At 43.4% G+C, this 17,786-nt stretch overlaps 2 protein-coding genes across 2 annotated transcripts in view; one reads left to right on the top strand and one right to left on the bottom strand.

The window, feature by feature from the left end:
• SLC4A5 (solute carrier family 4 member 5) overlaps positions 1 to 7,341 on the top strand; it is a 70,626-nt gene extending 63,285 nt beyond the window's left edge. Inside the window, 4 exon segments of the mRNA XM_023760633.1 lie at positions 835 to 990; positions 2,738 to 2,822; positions 3,858 to 3,925; positions 5,926 to 7,341. Of these exon segments, the coding sequence (XP_023616401.1) occupies positions 835 to 990; positions 2,738 to 2,822; positions 3,858 to 3,892 (276 nt within the window). The 3' untranslated portion in view covers positions 3,893 to 3,925; positions 5,926 to 7,341.
• Positions 7,342 to 8,321: 980 nt separating this feature from the next.
• MTHFD2 (methylenetetrahydrofolate dehydrogenase (NADP+ dependent) 2, methenyltetrahydrofolate cyclohydrolase) overlaps positions 8,322 to 17,786 on the bottom strand; it is a 14,442-nt gene continuing 4,977 nt past the window's right edge. Inside the window, exons 2-8 of the mRNA XM_006096787.3 lie at positions 16,756 to 16,940; positions 14,795 to 14,917; positions 13,523 to 13,675; positions 12,870 to 12,977; positions 11,897 to 11,989; positions 10,898 to 11,023; positions 8,322 to 9,654 (exon numbers count right to left, since the gene is read on the bottom strand). Coding sequence (XP_006096849.1) covers positions 9,491 to 9,654; positions 10,898 to 11,023; positions 11,897 to 11,989; positions 12,870 to 12,977; positions 13,523 to 13,675; positions 14,795 to 14,917; positions 16,756 to 16,940 — 952 coding nt within the window. The 3' untranslated portion in view covers positions 8,322 to 9,490. The remainder of the gene's footprint in view (positions 9,655 to 10,897; positions 11,024 to 11,896; positions 11,990 to 12,869; positions 12,978 to 13,522; positions 13,676 to 14,794; positions 14,918 to 16,755; positions 16,941 to 17,786) is intronic.

The following is a 17,786-nucleotide window of genomic DNA, read 5'->3' as shown; positions in this document are numbered from 1 at the left end:
GGACATGAGAGTTCTGTGACTATTCTGGCAAATTTTATGTAAGTTTAAAAGTATTCCAAAATAAGAAAGAGAAGAAAAAAGCCAAAAACATGTTGCCTCTGGCTCCTAGATGAGCCCATCACAGGGAAGTGGCCCCAGGCCCTGGTGGGCCCCACAGCCTGCAGGGCTGGAGCGGGGCAGAGGGAGGACAGGAGTAGGATTTGAATGTGCCCTCCTGGGGGGCTCCCCGCAAGTGATTTCTGACCCAGGCTTCTCGTTAGTGTCCCCCAGCACCCAGCAGCGTGGGATTTGATGCAAGCTTAAGTCTGAGGACCACCGATTTAAAGAATAACTGTAGTTCTCCGACCATGGCTGCCACCTGGCTCCCCACCTCAGCCATCGCAGGCTCTGTCCCTATGGGTCCGGGTGGGAATTGTCACTGGGGAAAGCCAGGCAGGGTCCACGGTGGGGAGCTGGTGAATAATGGTTGTGGGAGCTTCGAGATGGCTCCAAAGACATTGACCAGCCCTGACCGGTTTTGCTCAGTGGATAGAGTGTTGGCCTGCGGACTGAAAGGTCCCAGGTTCGATTCCGGTCAAGGGCATGTACCTGGGTTGCGGGCACATCCCCAGTAGGAGGTGTGCAGGAGGCAGCTGGTGGATGTTTCTCTCTCATCGATGTTTCTAACTCTCTATCCCTCTCCCTTCCTCTCTGTAAAAAATCAATAAAATATATTTAAAAAAAAAAAAAAAGACATTGACCAGAAAACATCCTTGAACATGGCTGCTGCAGGGGAACGACTGTGCCCAAGTTTGGGGACCTGAGCCTTCCATTTTCTCCCAACTCCCACTGCAGATCCTGGGCCTCATCATTGTCCGAAGGCTGCTGGACTTCGTCTTCTCCCAGCACGATCTGGCCTGGATCGACAACATCCTCCCAGAGAAGGAGAAAAAGGAGACGAATAAGAAGAAAAAGAGAAGGAAAGGGGCCCATGAGGACAGTGACAAGGAGGTGGGGAGGATGTGAGGCTGGGCCTGGGGGGGAGATTGAGAGGCTCCCTCCACGTCAGCCAGGGCCGGGATGGGGTGGCTTCCTAGGCAGCCTGCAGCGACCCAGTCCAGGATGGGCCGAGGCTTCTGCTAATCTTAGTCTGGGGGCTGAGAGCTTTGTTTCTGTGACTATCCTCAGGGTGGGCCAGGGTGAAGGAGCCCCCACCCAGGGAAACATTGGCCATTATCAACAGCAGTGCAGTCCCCTAAGGCAGTGGCCAGCAAACTGCAGCTCGTGAGCCACATGCGGCTCTTTGGCCCCTTGAGTGTGGCTCTTCCACAAAATACCACGTGCGGGCGCGCATGTACAGTGTGATTGAAACTTCATGGCCCATGTGCAGAAGTTGGTATTTTGTGGAAGAGCCACACTCAAGGGGCCAAAGAGCTGCATGTGGCTCGGGAGCCGCAATTTGCCAACCACTGCCCTAAGGGAACAGGGCAAAGCCTGGCTCCATCACAGAGGTTGTAAGGACTGACCTCCAAAGAATGGAGCGGGTGGCAGGGGTGGGGCGGTTCCGGTGAGAGCTCACTAGGAGACTGGACTCCGGGACAGACAGGAGGACTGGGGACAGTTTGCTTAGTCCTGCCCCTAGGGTGTCAGGGCGGGAGGTGGGGAAGAGGCCCAGTCCTCACTGAGAATGGCTACCTTCCCCAGATGCCCACAACCACTGGGTTGCCCTGACAACCCCTCCCTTTTCCCATTCTCCTCCCATCCCACCCCCCAAACACTTAGGGAGTCAACAGACAAGAAGCCAGTCCAGAACTTACAGTAAGTCACAAAATGCTAGGGGGAAAGATCGTCTAGTTCAAGTGCTCATTACAGATGATGTAACTGTCCCCCAAAAGGGAAGTGATTCACCCAAGATGGACACAGAGCTAAATACCTTAGAGGGAATTAGGACAGTCACTCCTGACTTTACATCTGGTCATTCCAGTATACCAAGCTGCCCATGACATCTCCTAATACCAGGCCTGGCTCCCCTTCTCCCAGTTTGACCCAAAACCATATCCCTGCATCATCCTTGTATTGTTCTCCTAGTGATCTTGCCTTTTGCAGGTCAAAACTCTTCTTAGGTAAATCCTTGCTGACTGATTGGAGTTGATTCAACCATCTTCTGATGGAAGCGAGGGCCCCAAACTCCCCTGGTCCTCAGTTACTATCCTCGTCCAGGAAGGGAAGAGGCCCATCATTCACTCATGTTTTTCATTGATGGTTTAGATGATTTTCAAAGATAGGTTCTAAGAACAAGGAAACCAAGTCGAAGTGCCTTTTAAAGACAAATACTATTCTTTCAGATTCATTCAATAAATACTTGAATGGCTACCATGTGCCCCGAACTATTCCAGGTTTGGGGAAAAATATCTCTGGATTACATGATATATTCAACAAAAAGATGGGATTCAATTTACACAAATTCATTTTACACTTGTCCTTACACAGCTATCAGGTGAGGTTCACTCCCAGGTGACTGGTTACCTTAACAGTTGAAACCGTTCTGAGTAATATGCCCGGTAGTTTCATCCTGCCTAGGACAGCGGGCTAACCGTGTGATGCCCTCAGTGGGCCTACGTGTTTGCAGCACCCCCTATTTAGTCTGGAGGCGAGGATGGCACTTTGCACACTGTGGATGCATGTATTTCCCATCTTGGCCAGAAAGGCAGCGCTGTTGTATTGGTGTTCATCAGCTTTTCCCACTGTTTCTCTCCAGCCCCAGTTCCCTCCTCCCTCCGTTATAAAGATTCCCATGGAAAGTGTCCAAACAGATCCCCAAAATGGTATCCACTGCATTTCCAGTAAGTAAAACACATGGTGTCTCTCTCCTCCTCACTAACCCTCCGCTTCAAGGAACTTCCATCTCTAATTCAGGAAATCTGGTGGTCTTAGATGTTAGAGGACCACTGTGCTAGGCAGAATGTTTCTTGGTGATTGCTGAGATGATTGAGAGCTCAAATCCAAACCGAGTTGTCCTTTATTTTACGTATTTAATATATTTTTATTGATTTCAGAGAGGAAGGGAGATAGAAACATCAGAATCATTCATCGGCTGCCTCCTACATGCCCCGCACAGGGTGGTGGTGATGGGGGTGAGGGGGAGGATTGAATCCACAACCCAGGCATGTGTCCTGACTATGAACCAAAATGTGACCTCCTGGTTCCTAGGCTGATGCTCACCCACTGAGCCACGCTGGCCCAGTGAGTTGTCCTTTAGCAAAACAGGTAGCATCGCATTTGGAGTATAACTTAGGTCACAGTAGTTGGGCTGATTCTGTACAAATTGCATCTTCCACCCGCTGAAAGGGAGGCTTCCTGGGAGGGATGCACGTTGCTTATGAAGATCCTGGGGGATTGTTACTGCCATTACCCGCTCCCAGCCTCAGCTCCCTATTGGCAGACAGTCCTGTCATTGAGACAAGACAGCTTGAGATCCCAACCTGAGTCCAGACCCTGTTGCTCCTAATGTAGAGCTTGCCACTTTCCTCAAAGAGCAGGTTAGGGATCCTGCCAGCCCCCTCAAGAGCTTCCCATCACACCCTCCATCAGAGATACCTCTTCGACTTTGTTTCCCCACTTCCTATTTGTATGATTCTATCACCCTTTCTCGCTCTTCCCTGGCCCTTCCCATACCTCCCACCCACCTAGCCTTCTAATGAAGGAATAACTAACCCACCCATCCTAGCGAGGGCCCTGTATCCCTCTTGTGCAGTGTTGGCCATGGGGCCAGAGAATAGAAAGGAGACGAAATGGGTAAGGGAAGCACTGGAAAAAGGATCTCCTCCAGGGGAGTCCTCAAACCTGCTCCACATCTGACATTTTAATCTTCCTGCCAGGAAAAAGATCCTCCAGCTGGAGTTACTCATTCTGATTCTTCCTTCAGTGACTCAGAACTTGATCGAAGGTAACAGCCTTGGGTGTTGGATAAGAAACTAAACAATGGCCAGGAAGGTTGAGGGACTAGGATCTCCCAGCCTAGCCAGTGTCTCAGTAAAAGGCCTTTGTTTTGTGGTCCACTGAGGAGAGAAAGGCTGACAGTCCTGATCATTGGGTGTCCAGTAACAAATTTGTCCTCTTCTTGACATAAAAACATGATTACAACACACAAAGGTATTCAATTTTACAAGAGGAAATTATTATAAAATATTAGGTAAAACGAAAATGGAAAGTAAATACTGAAAAATAGAAAACGACACAGAGGAAAACCAGATATGGCTTAAGTACTGTATGGACAGCCAGGCTAAGGGAACTCTAAGGGTCCAAGCATCGGGTAACCTAATATACTGTGCAATCAAATAACCGCGTGGTTAATTAGCAGGTCAGAAAGGGTATCAAGGAAAGCTAACTAAATACCAAAGATCAGGTGGAGACAAGAACAGTCCAGAAAGTATTCAGGACCTGGTTTCCAGGAGTCCCAGGCCAACAGGTGGTTCCTATCTGATCTCAATGAGAGCCACCCGTGCAGGTGAGGCTACTGGATGGCTGAAAACAAAGGGGACTCAAACGTGGAAAAGAACAATTCAGAGGCAGGCGAGTCGGCCTCGGTTATTACTGGGGAAGCTGGCAGGCCAGTCCTACTCTTACACTGTGCCCCAAACTGGGCAGAAATCCCTCGGTACTAAGTCCAACAGGGAAGGCACAGGCTACCCAAAGTCTGGAGGCAGATAACCCCCCCCTCACATGGCATTCTCTCAAGGGGTTTAAGAAACACATACGGGATCCTCTGAGCTGTAAGTCAGAACTGCTATCACATGCCCAGCTGAAAAGACACTTGTCACAGGACTGGCCTCCCTCAGCGGCTGGCCCAGCCCAGGAGTGTCACATGCCCAAGTACATCTCCGCCTGCCGTCTCACCCACCTCCCCAACCCAGGCTCTTCTGCCCTTAGCCGCTGACCTTTATATATAAACGTGTTAGAAGAGCAATCTGTCCACCCTGATTTGCTTTCACTTTAGCCTACACTAAATTGAATCTCTAATTGCCCCGAGTTCAGTCAGTGGAGAGAAAATTTGGACCAAGATAGGGCATTTCAAAAACCCTGTTAAGTTATACAAAGCACAGGACAGATTTGGTACTGGCAGTGGCACCTCCCAGCTACACTGGTGTTTTACCGCATCTGTGAAGGCAGAGACCACGAAGTAGCAGGATTCCGTTTCAATGAAGAAAAAGGCTCAGCAACATGATCTAATTTAACAAAGGTTAGCATCATAAGCTACCAGGCAGGATGCTTACGCCCTGGGGATACAGAAAGGCATGTGGACAGGGACACCCAGCACCTTGTGCCAAGAACAATGGAGTAACTCAGAAATTCTGTTTCTTTGTTATGGGGTGAGGCCACAACATTAGTAACAAAGAAACAGAATTTCCGGAGGATGAGGCCCAGAAATCAGGATTTTAAAGATTCCCAGGTGATTCTAATGTGCAGCCAAGGCTGAGAACCACTGCACTGGAGACAGAGTGAGGAAGAGAGAAAAAAGGGCATCCCAGGCACGAGAACAGACCAGAAATGCCATTGGAAAACACACACACACTCAGGCCAAAGAACGCAGGGAAGGATGGAGCCGTCAAACTACAAGTAAACAGGAGGGTGAGCATAGGAGTCCGTGTGCTAAGGTGCTCGGATGCTACGTGTTGAACTGGAAAACCACGGAAAAATTTAAGTGGGGAACCAGACAGATTTGTGATCCAGACAGTTCACTTTGGCAGCAATACGAATAGGTTGAAACAGGGCAAGAATAGTAATGTCTACAGCTGAAGGCCAAGCAGATAGGATACTGCTAGTGGCTGTGATGTGTTCAGATTTCATAAGAAAAGACAGAACTACTTGCATTAGAGCCCTGCTCTGGGGGATCCCACGAAAGACACCCAACACTAGATAAACCATGCTCCCCTTTTTCTCGTTCAGCATCACCTTGCACTTCAAAATTTCCTGTCCAGCTTCACCTGCTTTCAACTACTCTCAGAGGCCAGTGTTCATGGTGCCACAGGTGAAGATAGAGATGGAGTCAGACTGTGACTTCACAGACATGGACATGTACGGAAGAGACGCTGTCGGCGAGACCTCCCTCTAGGAGGCCACAGCGTCCCCAGAGACGGGGCAGAGGGAGGGCGTGGTTTAGTCTTCATCATGAGGGTCTGGGCCACAACCCTGAACTTCTCAGAGCCCGTTTCCTTATTTACCAAACAGAGTCGTTATTCCAGCTGATGAAAAACTGGGAATCCGTCGATAAAAAATACTACTTAGGTGCAAAATCTCCCCTTCCTTTGTAGTTATGCAACAAGGAAAGCAACATGTTATATACATTATTTTAAAATACAGGTCAGCATAGAAATTATAACATTTCTTTTGAAATTTAAAAAAAAAAAATGCTTACCTCCCAACTGTGGTTAAAGGTGCAATAGTCCATTTTTATTGAAAATAAATTAACAGTTGAGAATTTTTTTAAAGGTTAGATTTTAAAGTGTCTAGATGATTTTGAAAGAACTATTAAAATACCCGCACTGCAGTAGAGCAAGGCTGAAAAATTCATCTTGCAATTTTGCATATTAGGAAACACTTAAAAGTCCTATCTTTCCACTCCATCTCATTCCATTGGCTAAGGATCATACAAAAGCTTGAACTATCTGCATTATGGGCCTTGGTCTGTTAATGAAAGAACCAACACACTTGAGTGCATAAATATTTTTAAAATAAAAGTTCTTGTTAGAGTAAAACCTCAAACCACGTTAAATCAACACAATGATCCTTTGAATGAACATCACTGGTTTTTCATGCCCAGAGTCAAATTTCTGGACATGAGGGTAGGACCTTCCTGATTCCCAAAGTCAAACTCCCATCCGCATGAACGTTGCAGTGAGGCAGAGCTGATGTCAAATTTTGGAAGAGTGTAACTGTAATATGAAACTAATGCTTTAAAGGAATGATTGGAAGCAAGTTGGGTGGATTGAAACCCATTGTTAATGAAGCAAATCCTTTCCTCAAGGAAGAAGATCAGTCTTTATCTTTAATCCATGTTTAGCAAACACCAACCATGTTTTCATTTAACTACTACTATGTGCCTAATAGCCACAATGCATCTGACATAAAACAACTGGGATTTGGATCTTGAGCAAATCACTTTGATTTGTTACTACATTTATTCAAGATGACAAATGCAGGTGCTTTTTCTTTATTCCTTCCTATTTTTTAGACAAATGACACTAGATTGTTGACAACTTGAGTCAAGAGAACAGTTAAATGTCTCTGTAATTCCTAAAGCCTAGTACAGTGACTGGTCCACAGAAAGCTCTCAATTGTTTATTAAGTTAAGTCTCAGAGCTCCCTTCCACGGGATACTGCCAAGAGGTAAAGCTCTAAGCCTCTGTTACTTCTGATAGCAGCTGAATTACTTAGCTGCTCACTAATCTAGAACCATTACCTGAGTTTAAGTATAAATTCTTTACCTGTTCCTATCCTGGGGGAGCTAACTGTTAAAACTTGGCTGATTTTCAATAGCACTTCGTCCAAATTGAACTGTAGAAATGTTATGGATTCAGGAGTAAATGTGCTTGATTCATCAAACAAACTGAAAAACCACAATGTTAATTTTTTTTGTTCTGTAAACTGATCACTGTAATTTTCACCTCATATGTCATTTACATGTTGTATATAACATGAACATTTTAATGTTGATAGCTTTTAACAGGTTGACATGTTACTTCTCCATGCAGGTCAGTACCTTTTTCCACTTGTAACTGCAGTTCAATAAAATGTAATCCTGTCTGCTCATCTTGCTCCATGTTTAATAATGTAGGTGAGTCAGCAGGCATGGCTTATGGACACTAGCTACTCACTTACAAAAAACATCTCTAACAAACCAGCATCTTCTTTCATCTCCAGAAAATCATCAAAAGAATAAAGGCAGCTGGCAGAGGAACAGGAGGGAATAGGTCAACTCCCCATTGTTCTCCTTTCTCCGTCTGCCTCAAGCTGCCTGGAGCAGGAGCTGCTTCTGCCTGCGCAAGGGCCAGAATTCCCAGTCCTGGTGGGACCTATCCTAGCCTCCAAATGTGCAATACCTTCCAATCTGTCATCAATTACAAAAATTCACAGAGAGAGAGAGAGAGAGAGAGAGAGAGAGAGAGAGAGAGAGAGGAGAAACTTGGGAAGCACATCAAGTTCTTTGTAAACTGAACAAGGTGTAAACTGAATGCATGGTTTAGAAAATACTCAGAACAACATGAACCACTTAAATGAATCTTACCGATTAAGATCCTGGCTTGGCACACCTGTTGGATGTAAGATTAAATGGACTAGGCTGGTTTCTCCACGGCTCTTTAAACCACTTTGTTTAAGGCACAGGAGTGGGTGTTACCACTTATAGAAATAGCTAGATCAATTACATCCAATGAGAAAATTTAACTATGGTTAGGTCACAACTAAGACAATACAGTAGCAGTTAGGTACAGTATTTCAGAAACTCATTTCATACTAGTCAGAGTGTTTTATTTAAAAAACAAAATAAAACAAAAAACTTAATCAGAAAGTCTGATTAAATTCAATATTAACTCAAGCTCTCAAAAACCTATCAGGGAAAGCCAATAGGTGCATCAGAGAAAGCAGGCAGCAGGCCGACAATTCTTTGGTGGAAAAGGCAGTTGCATATGTATACAAATGCCCTAATGATTATCAAGCCCAAGTTTTGTTTTTCAAAAATAGGTTTCAAGATCTACTAAAGAAACCATACAGACTTCCCCAACAGTACAAAAAAATTAACAATAAAGTTTAAGGATATAGGAAAAACCAAATATGACAATACATGTGAATTATTTATAAAATAAGCCTTTCGATCCCAGAAAACCAAAAGGGGACCTCATGAATGGCAACACACATAAAATAAAGGCTAACAGCACACAGACATTTTCCCAACGACTAACTAAGCTTTAAAATGACAGGATACTATTAACAGGTAGCTTTTCTTCTGGTTATCAGTCAATATAAAATTAGGGTAAATTTTTTCTACTCAAATTACTATCATTTCTTCTTTTGTACCTTTTCCCTAATTTTCTCTAGCAACATTTTTCCTTTGGTTTGACCAGTTGAGCTCAAAAGGTTTGGAACCTAAAGTGAGTATCAACTCTTATTGGAATAGCACTTGGGAAATGCAATCCTGGAAAAGGCAATTTGTAACTGAAGTGGTCCGACAAAGTAAAGCAGCCCTTCTCAATGGGAGTGTCCCCCATGCAATCACCAGGCTAATGGCTCCTCTTATGGCCAGATCACATGACCCAGCATGATAATGGCACGATCCCTGGTGAGGTACTGGGGAGAGCTATGTGCACAAGCATCCACCCACTTAAGCTTTCAATAAATACAAAGCACTGTTTAAAACCATGTCAGTAGAATAAATAAGAGATGCTGCATTTCTATTGGCCTGTTTTGCCTCTTGAACTGGCTTGGAGTACTGTTCATGACCCAGAAGACACACTAGTTAATTAGTTGCCACTCCAAGCTCTTTAGACTTCAGTACCACCTGCTCTTCAAGCCTCAGCACCTTTTTTGCAGCGATAATGGTATTCTTCATTAGCATCGCCACTGTCATGGGACCAACACCCCCAGGGACTGGAGTGATGTAACCGGCTTTTTTCCGGACTTCTATATAGAAGAAACAAGACAGCAGACTGCTTTAATCGTGACAAAGGACATGTATGTATTTTAACATATCATGGAAGCATTGGGGGGAAAAAAAGCAATAATATACATAAGCACCTTCATAAACCTCAAACTCATAAAAATCACATCTAATTACTCAAGAGTAAAGGCCTTTGAACATACTAACAAAATAACAGGCACATATTAAGCAAAGTTGTTCAAGGAATATTTATACATCTGCATCACCTATAATCTACCAGCCACACTTTCATCCATATTAAATCTACTTAAAAAGAAATCTCAGTAGGTTGACTGTAGGGGAGGTCTACCATAAACATTACCTCAATTAATACCTGCCTACAACATTTTCTTAATTTTACTTTATTTATATACTATATTTATTCATACTGTTTGCCCAAAATACCAAGCAAAGCAATTTTCTGGAAAGAAACAAGATTTTTTTAATCCAATCTTTTTAAATTGATTTAAGAGAGAGAGGAAGGGGGAGAGACAGAGAAACATGTATTTGTTGTTCCACTCATTTATGCATTCACTGGTTGCTTCTTGTATGTGCCCTGACCAGAAATTGAACCTGCAACTTTGGTGTATCAGGACTATGCTCTAACCCAGTGGTCACCAATCTGTGGTCCGTGGACCACTGGTGGTCCGTGAGGTCCAAAAGGTTGGCGACCACGGCTCTAACCAACTGGTGAGCACCTGGCCAGGTCTTTAACTCAATCTTAAAGAAAAAACACTTGGTTACCTAGGCTTGGGTCTTAAGAACTGAAAGGAGATGTCTACAGTACTAGTAAGTGCCAAATTTACAAGAACATGGCTTTTTCCTGGATTTTTTTAACATTCCAGGTCTGGGATCCCCTCTTAAAACGAGAAATCTGTAACACTTTTTAGGAGACTCAGTGGTTTAGGGAAATCACTTCATTAAATTTTCAGACTTGTTAAAAGTCTTAAAGTTGTTTTAATTATGAAATAACCGTAAGGAAAAACAATTCCCTGAAAAGTTTATACCTACTGTCCATAATTTTATGACATAAACAACTAAAATAATTCTAGAATGTCTATAACTTGAAAAAACATTTCTCTTAATTCTTGTTGGAAGCCTTTTAAATGGTATTACCAGAGTAACACAAGTTTAAAACTTATAAGAAAAAGTAAATGATTAGTCCTAAATGTCCATTAATGGTAGTATTTACTGATTTTATATATTTTTTTAAATTATACTATTTACCTTCAAAGTCCACATCTCCAACCAACTTGGGTTTAGCAGTGATAGGATCCTGAATTCTATTTATTCCCACATCAATGACGGCTGCTCCTTCCTTGATCATATCTGCTGTGATCAAATTTGGAATGCCTGGGGAAACGGAGACAGGAATGATCGATCACCTTACTGAGACATCTGAAAACGCCTGTCAGAATCTTTTTTTAAATTTTTATTATTATTATTATTTTTAAATATATTTTATTGATTTTATTAAAGAGAGGAAGGAAGAGGGATAGAGAGTTAGAAACACTGATGAGAGAGAAACATCGATCAGCTGCCTCCTGCACACCCCCTACTGGGGATGTGCCCGCAACCAAGGTACATGCCCTTGACCGGAATCGAACCTGGGACCCTTCAGTCCGCAGGCCGACGCTCTATCCACTGAGCCAAACCGGTTACGGCTATTATTATTTTTTAAATATTTTTATTGATTTCAGAGAGGAAAGAAGAGGGAGATAGAGATAGAAACATCAATGATGAGAGAGAATCATTGATTGGTTGCCTCCTGTACACCTACTGGGGATTGAGCCTGCAACCTGAGCATGTGCCCTTGACTGGAATCGAACCCGGGACCCTCCAGTCTGCAGGCCGATGCTCTATCCACTAAGCCAAACGAGCTAGGGTTGCCTGTCAGATTCTTATCTAATTTCAATTTTAAGAGACCTGGAAGAACTAGTTAGCTTGTTTTATAAATACCTACAAGAACCATTAACCAAGGAAACATTTAAACTTCATATAGTAAATAGAAATCCTTTGAGACTATAGAAATAACATTCATCCATCAAGTCTATGATGAAATGACAGAAACCACTATACCAAGCACAACTCTTCCCTCATCTTTGTAGGCAGCTTATGGTGACATCCTAGGGTAAGAATGAATGGAATGGCAGCGAAACAGGCAAGTTCTAAGGCAAGAGGCCCATCTCCTGATGTCCTTCCGTCCCCTTCCCTGGATGGTCTTACCTGCAGCAGAGATCACAATATCTGCAAGAATGGTATGTGTTTTCAGCTGCTCTTTGGGGGTGTATCGATGCGATATTGTAACAGTGGCATCACCTATGAATTAAAATTAAATGTCTTGATTTCTGAATCAGAGCTGGGATTGGAGTAGGTGTCAACTAGGCAAACCATTGTAGAAATTCAACATCTCTGAGGAAATAATTGATTTAATTCATGTGCCATATTTTCTGGACAACCAATTGTCTTTTTTTTAAATTAATACTCAATTTCTTGTAACTTTTACCTGTTAGTTAGTCCTAGCTCTAATCTTTGGAGTCATATATAACTAGATTTCTTCTTTAGCCTGTTTAATAACAGTTTTTCAAGAATTTTACCTTTCCTAAATAAAATATCCCTAGAATTACTCAAGGGTTATTTTTTAAGTTTGCTAGATGTCTAGAAATATTTAGTTTTGCCATTGTTTCTGATGTAATCATGTAGGTTCATATTATGATAATCACACATGGTAACTCTGATTTGAGGCTTTTTCTCAAACAAATGAACAGAATTTGACATAATGACACATTAGAGTCATATTACGTCAATCCTTGGCAATGGTCAAAGATTTCTATCAAATGATACAGAACAGGATACTAACTTTGAAAAAGAATGGTCTCTTAACTCCAGCTATCAAAGCCATCACTGAAAATTTCTAATTGCCTACAACCATGCTTATACTTATAAAACTTAAATTTTTGAGGCTTATCCATTTCTGAACTAGTTCCATAATAAATGAATATAAATAAACTCTCAGGTGACACTGAGTACAGCTTCTCCTACAACGATTATACCCCAAATATCTGTTAACAACATTACAACAAATGCAAACAAAGACAATGTTCCCGGGATGTTTGACACAGTGAACACGTGGTCCACAGGACAGCCTCTGAAGGCCTCCGTGAGGGAGAAGACACTCCTCCAAAAGCGCTTCGCTTACCTCCAGGACGTTCGTGCGCCCCGTCTGTGTGCAGCAACATTGCAATGGGCATCCCAACGTTTTTGGACCTTCCAGCTACAACCACATTCTTCCCTAGGGTCGGAATGCCTATTAAACACACAGAGGGGGTCAATGAGGGAAAAAACGGGGCATATGTAGTACTCTCAACTAAATATATTTAAAAGCAATGCCAGACTGTCTTAGGGCACCAAAGGAAAAGGCAGATGGCCTAGGACGTGAATCTAATTATAATAATGAAGGAAGTCGCCAAGCTGGTTGCCTCAGTCAATTGGCCCTATCGCTTTAAGGCTAAAGAAAACATTTTGTAAACTACAAAATGTTATATAAATGTGCACTACCAACACTACTAAAGTTTCCTTCTCTGAGGCTTCTGGATTTAGTAGCAAAAACAGTCGTAGGCACAGACAATAGCACGGAGAAGGCCTGGGGTGGGGTGGGGGTTGGGTGGAGGGGGTCAATAAGGGAGAAGATGGGAGACATCTCTTAATATTGTCAACAATAAAATTAAATTAAAAAAACAAACAGTCATAGGCGACTGACTAGAGGTCATGGGCGTGAGTTCTCACTCTTTTACCATTTGCAAGTACTACGTTCATAACACTAACAGACATACCATTGTGGGACAGACCTACCAGTTCGCTTAATGATCTCCCACACACCCCAGGGGGTGGCCGGTAACATGGAATACTGGTCCAAACACATTCGCCCCACATTGATTACATGGAAGCCATCAACATCCTTGTCTGGAGAAACAGCGTTGCAGATCTTCCTCTCATCTATGTGCTCTGAAAAAGAGGTCAGGCCAGGGGCCTTAGTCACTGTTGCATAGTTACTACTGCTTGCCTCCAGCTTATCTGGTTTGTCATGCAAACCTGCTCTTTCTACAACTTGCCTCTACGTGCCTCCACGATTTCCTTCTTCCATCTGCACAGAAGGGACACAGCAAGCACAGCCAAATGCCAGCATCAAAGCCCATTCCTCTTGTATAACTCCCCCCTGCACTGTTCCTTGTATCAAGATCTCAAGGTCAAATCATGGAGTCATTGGTATTCTGATGTGGGAGAGGAAAAATTATTTTTCTTTCTATCTTTCTAGATTCTTCTGGCTGAGCTAATGATCAAATTAACATAAGATAGATTAACAGGAGAAAATGTCCAAATTTATTATGTATGTATATCCCGGGATTCCATAATATGACACTGGCCCTGGCTGGGTAGCTCAGTTGGTTGGAGTGTCATCCCAACGCACCAAGATTGCAAGTTCAATCCCTGGCCAGGGCACACACAAGCATCAACCAATGAATGCATAACCAAGTGGGACAACTGATGGATGTTTCCTCTCTCTCTCCTCTCATAAAAGAAAAAGAAAGAAAAATAATATGAGACCCAGGACAGATTAGGCAATTAAGGCTTATATAGGATTTTGAGCTAAGGCGAAAGGGGGTTGTGGTTGGGGACTGGAAGGTAATTCACATGGAAAAGCCAATGTTTGGTGAATAAATGTTGGTTGGACCTCCTTTAACAATGGGACACAGAGAAGACTTTGATTAAAGGGGCTTGCTAGCCTTCTCTCTGCTTATCATACCTGTTCACATCCCTGTGATGCTATCTCCCTTCCTGGAACAGGACCTCTATCTAAATTCCCTTAGGCAGTTAGAGGGAAGGTCAAAAGTTTACCTTGAGTCCTTTGTTTCTTGAAAATAACCAGCTTAAAAAAGACACATCTTAGGGAGGGAAACTCTGCTTCCCCTCATTGAGTAGGTCTGCCCCGTGTCTAATAAAAAATTCACTCTCTGGACTTGACCTCCCCTTGGAGTCAGATTCACACTAGGGGCCAGCAGTATAAAGTAACCAGGCCTCTCCGCTCCTCAGAAATCCTTCTAAATGGTGGAGCCCAAAACTCACCAGGAAGCGGCAGCTGAACAAGGAGGCCATCGACGTTATCATCGTTATTTAGTTTATTGATTAAGTTCAACAGTTCTTCCTCTGAAATGGATGCAGGTTTCACAATTGTCTCACTGTTGATTCCTATAAGAAAATTTCAAAGTTAAAAAATATTGAGGCATGCCCTAGCCAGTCTGGCTCAGTGGATAGAGCGCCAGCCTGTGGATTGAAGGGTCCTGGGTTTGATTCCTGGTCAGGGCACATGCCCGGGTTGCAGGCTTGGTCTCCAGTAGGGGGCGTGCAGGAGGCAGCTGATCAATGATTCTCTCACATCATTGGTGTTTCTATCTCTCTCCCTTCCTCTCTGAAGTCAAAAATATATTAGAAATATATATATATATATATTGAGGCATTTAATGAGCAAGGCGATGTTGCCTGCCAGTCTTCTGCCATTGAGGTTTTTATTATCACATCCACCCTGGTAGCTGAAAAGCTTGAATCAGCTCAAAACGAACCAGTAACGTCACAAATATATACATTAGAGCAGTGGTCAGCAAACTGCAGCTCTTTGGCCCCGAGTGTGGCTCTTCCACAAAATACCACGTGCATGTAAACTTCGTGGCCCATGCGCAGAAGTCGGTATTTTGTGGAAGAGCCACACTCAAGGGGCCAAAGAGCCGCATGTGGCTCGAGAGCCTCAGCTTGCCGACCACTGCACTAGAGAATGCTAGCTTGACCTCTCTATATATTATTTATGTAATCCTCATCAACCTCATTTTGTAGACAGGAGACTGAGGCACGGCGAAACTGAAACAAGCCAGCCAGTGGAGGAACCAATCTTCCAGTTCCAAAGTCCCTGTTTCCCCCTGCAGCATGGTACCTCCCAACGTCTTAGGAAAACATGGCTTGCTCTATTCTAGAGGCTCTAAAGCAGTGGTTCTCAACCTGCCTAATGCCGCGACCCTTTAATACATGTCCTCATGTTGTGGTGACCCCCAAACATAAAATTATTTTCGTTGCTACTTCATAACTGTAATTTTGCTACTGTTATGAGTCGTAATGTAAATATCTGATATGCAGGATGTATTTTCATTGTTACAAATTGAACATAATTAAAGCATAGTGATTAATCACAAAAACAATATGTAATTATATATGTGTTTTCCGATGGTCTTAGGTGACCCCTGTGAAAGGGTTGTTCGACCCCCAAAGGGGTTGCGACCCACAGGTTGAGAACCGCTGCTCTAAAGGTTTTCCAATGAGAAGGGCAGGAGTCCTCACTCTTCAGTTATAAAGAATAGAGTATACCAATCGAAAAATATATATACCAAGGGCTCACGGTCCAGGAACACTGCCCAGTCACGCCAATCCTTTCACAGCCCTTCAGAAGGACAGGGCACCTGCTCAGACTACTGCCCCAGAGATGTCTACCCCCACACAAAGCCTGTGGTACAGCGGGACCTAGACCACAACCCACCCAGACCCACGCCTTCGGCATTCAAAACTTCAACCACTTCTCAACTGCAAGGTTTAACTGGATTTGGAACCAACTGGTGAAGAAATCAAAAGCTATTTCCCAGAAGTCAGAGTTATTCATTTCCTTCAACTCTATGCTGTGTCCTAGGCTACATCACTGAGGTCTCCTCAAACTGCCCCACCCCCACTCTATTGCCTTAAACCACAAGTGCTCAAACACCTCAGATACTCTTATCATTGCTCAAGAAAAGCAGATGTGTGTTCAAGGACACCTGTCCAATGTTAAAACCAGAGGCAAAGATAAGATAAACCATATTCCTTTCATCCTAGTCTATAAGCCTCCCCAATAGATTCACCCTGTTCTGACAAAGTTTTGCCTATTGTTCATATTAGCTTCTTCTGCTTGGGTTTCTAGTCAGAAAACAAAAAAGAGTAATAAATGACAATGGGGTTTGCCCCGGAGAAGCCTCACTTTAACAGCAGTCCGATCTGAGCGTGACACCTACCCACTTCTGCAGCAGCCTTGGTTTTGTTGAGGACATAGGAATGACTTGCAGGATTCTCGCCAACCAGAACCACGCTCAGGTATGGCCGTTTGTTGCCGGCTGCCACCCACTCTTCCACCTCCTGCCGCACTTCCTGCTTGATCTGCTGGGCAAGTTTCCTTCCAGAAATGACAACAGCTTCATTTCTGCAGAAGGCAAGAGAGACACAAAACCAAATACTAGCTTGAGTTTTTGTAAAAAGATCAGACTACCAAAAGAGTATGAAATACCCCAAATTTTGAGGGATAGGAGGAGGGGGAATAGGAGGAAAGGGGTCAAAAGGAATAAATTTCCAGTTATAAGATAAATAAGTACCAGGAATGTGGTACACAACATGATTATAGTCAACACTGCCACATGACGTAGAGGAAAGCTGTTAAGAGAGTAGATGCTAACTAAGAGTTCTCAGCACAAGGAGAAAAAATTTTTTTTCTTTTTGTTGTGTCTGCATGACGTGACATGAATGTTAACTAAACCTATTTGGTAATCATTTCACAATATAGGCAAAGCAAACCACCATGTTGTACACCTTAAACTTATACAGTGGTGTATGTCAATTATTTCTCAATAACGTAGGGGAAAAATACCCAAAACCTACAGTTTAAATTAAAATACATGGTGCCTAACCTGGGGAACAAGTGCAATCTGAAGCACAAATTCAAAGTGGGAAATCTGTATTCAGCTACATATGCAGGAGTACAAAGTCGACTGAAACAGTTACCATCACTAATCTGAAGCTCAGAGGGTTTAAGTAACTGAGAGCTAGCACTTGGGTCTCACACCCAGCTCTGTCTCAATCCAGAGTCTAGGCTTTTAATGCCACGGCCTCCTGCACATTCACAAATTGACAGGCTAAATAAACAAATCCTATATAATAAAGTGGTAATATGCAAATTGGCCATCACTCCAACACACAAGATGGCCAGCAGGGGAGGGCAGTTATGGGCAATCAGGCCAGCAGGGAGGCATTGGGAGGGACCAGGTCTACAAGG

This window comes from Myotis lucifugus, unplaced genomic scaffold (genome assembly GCF_000147115.1).
Source record: "Myotis lucifugus unplaced genomic scaffold, Myoluc2.0 scaffold_186, whole genome shotgun sequence".
NCBI lineage: Eukaryota > Metazoa > Chordata > Mammalia > Chiroptera > Vespertilionidae > Myotis > Myotis lucifugus.
The sequence above is the reverse complement of the archived record's forward strand: the minus strand, read 5'-3'. Positions and strand labels throughout refer to the sequence as shown.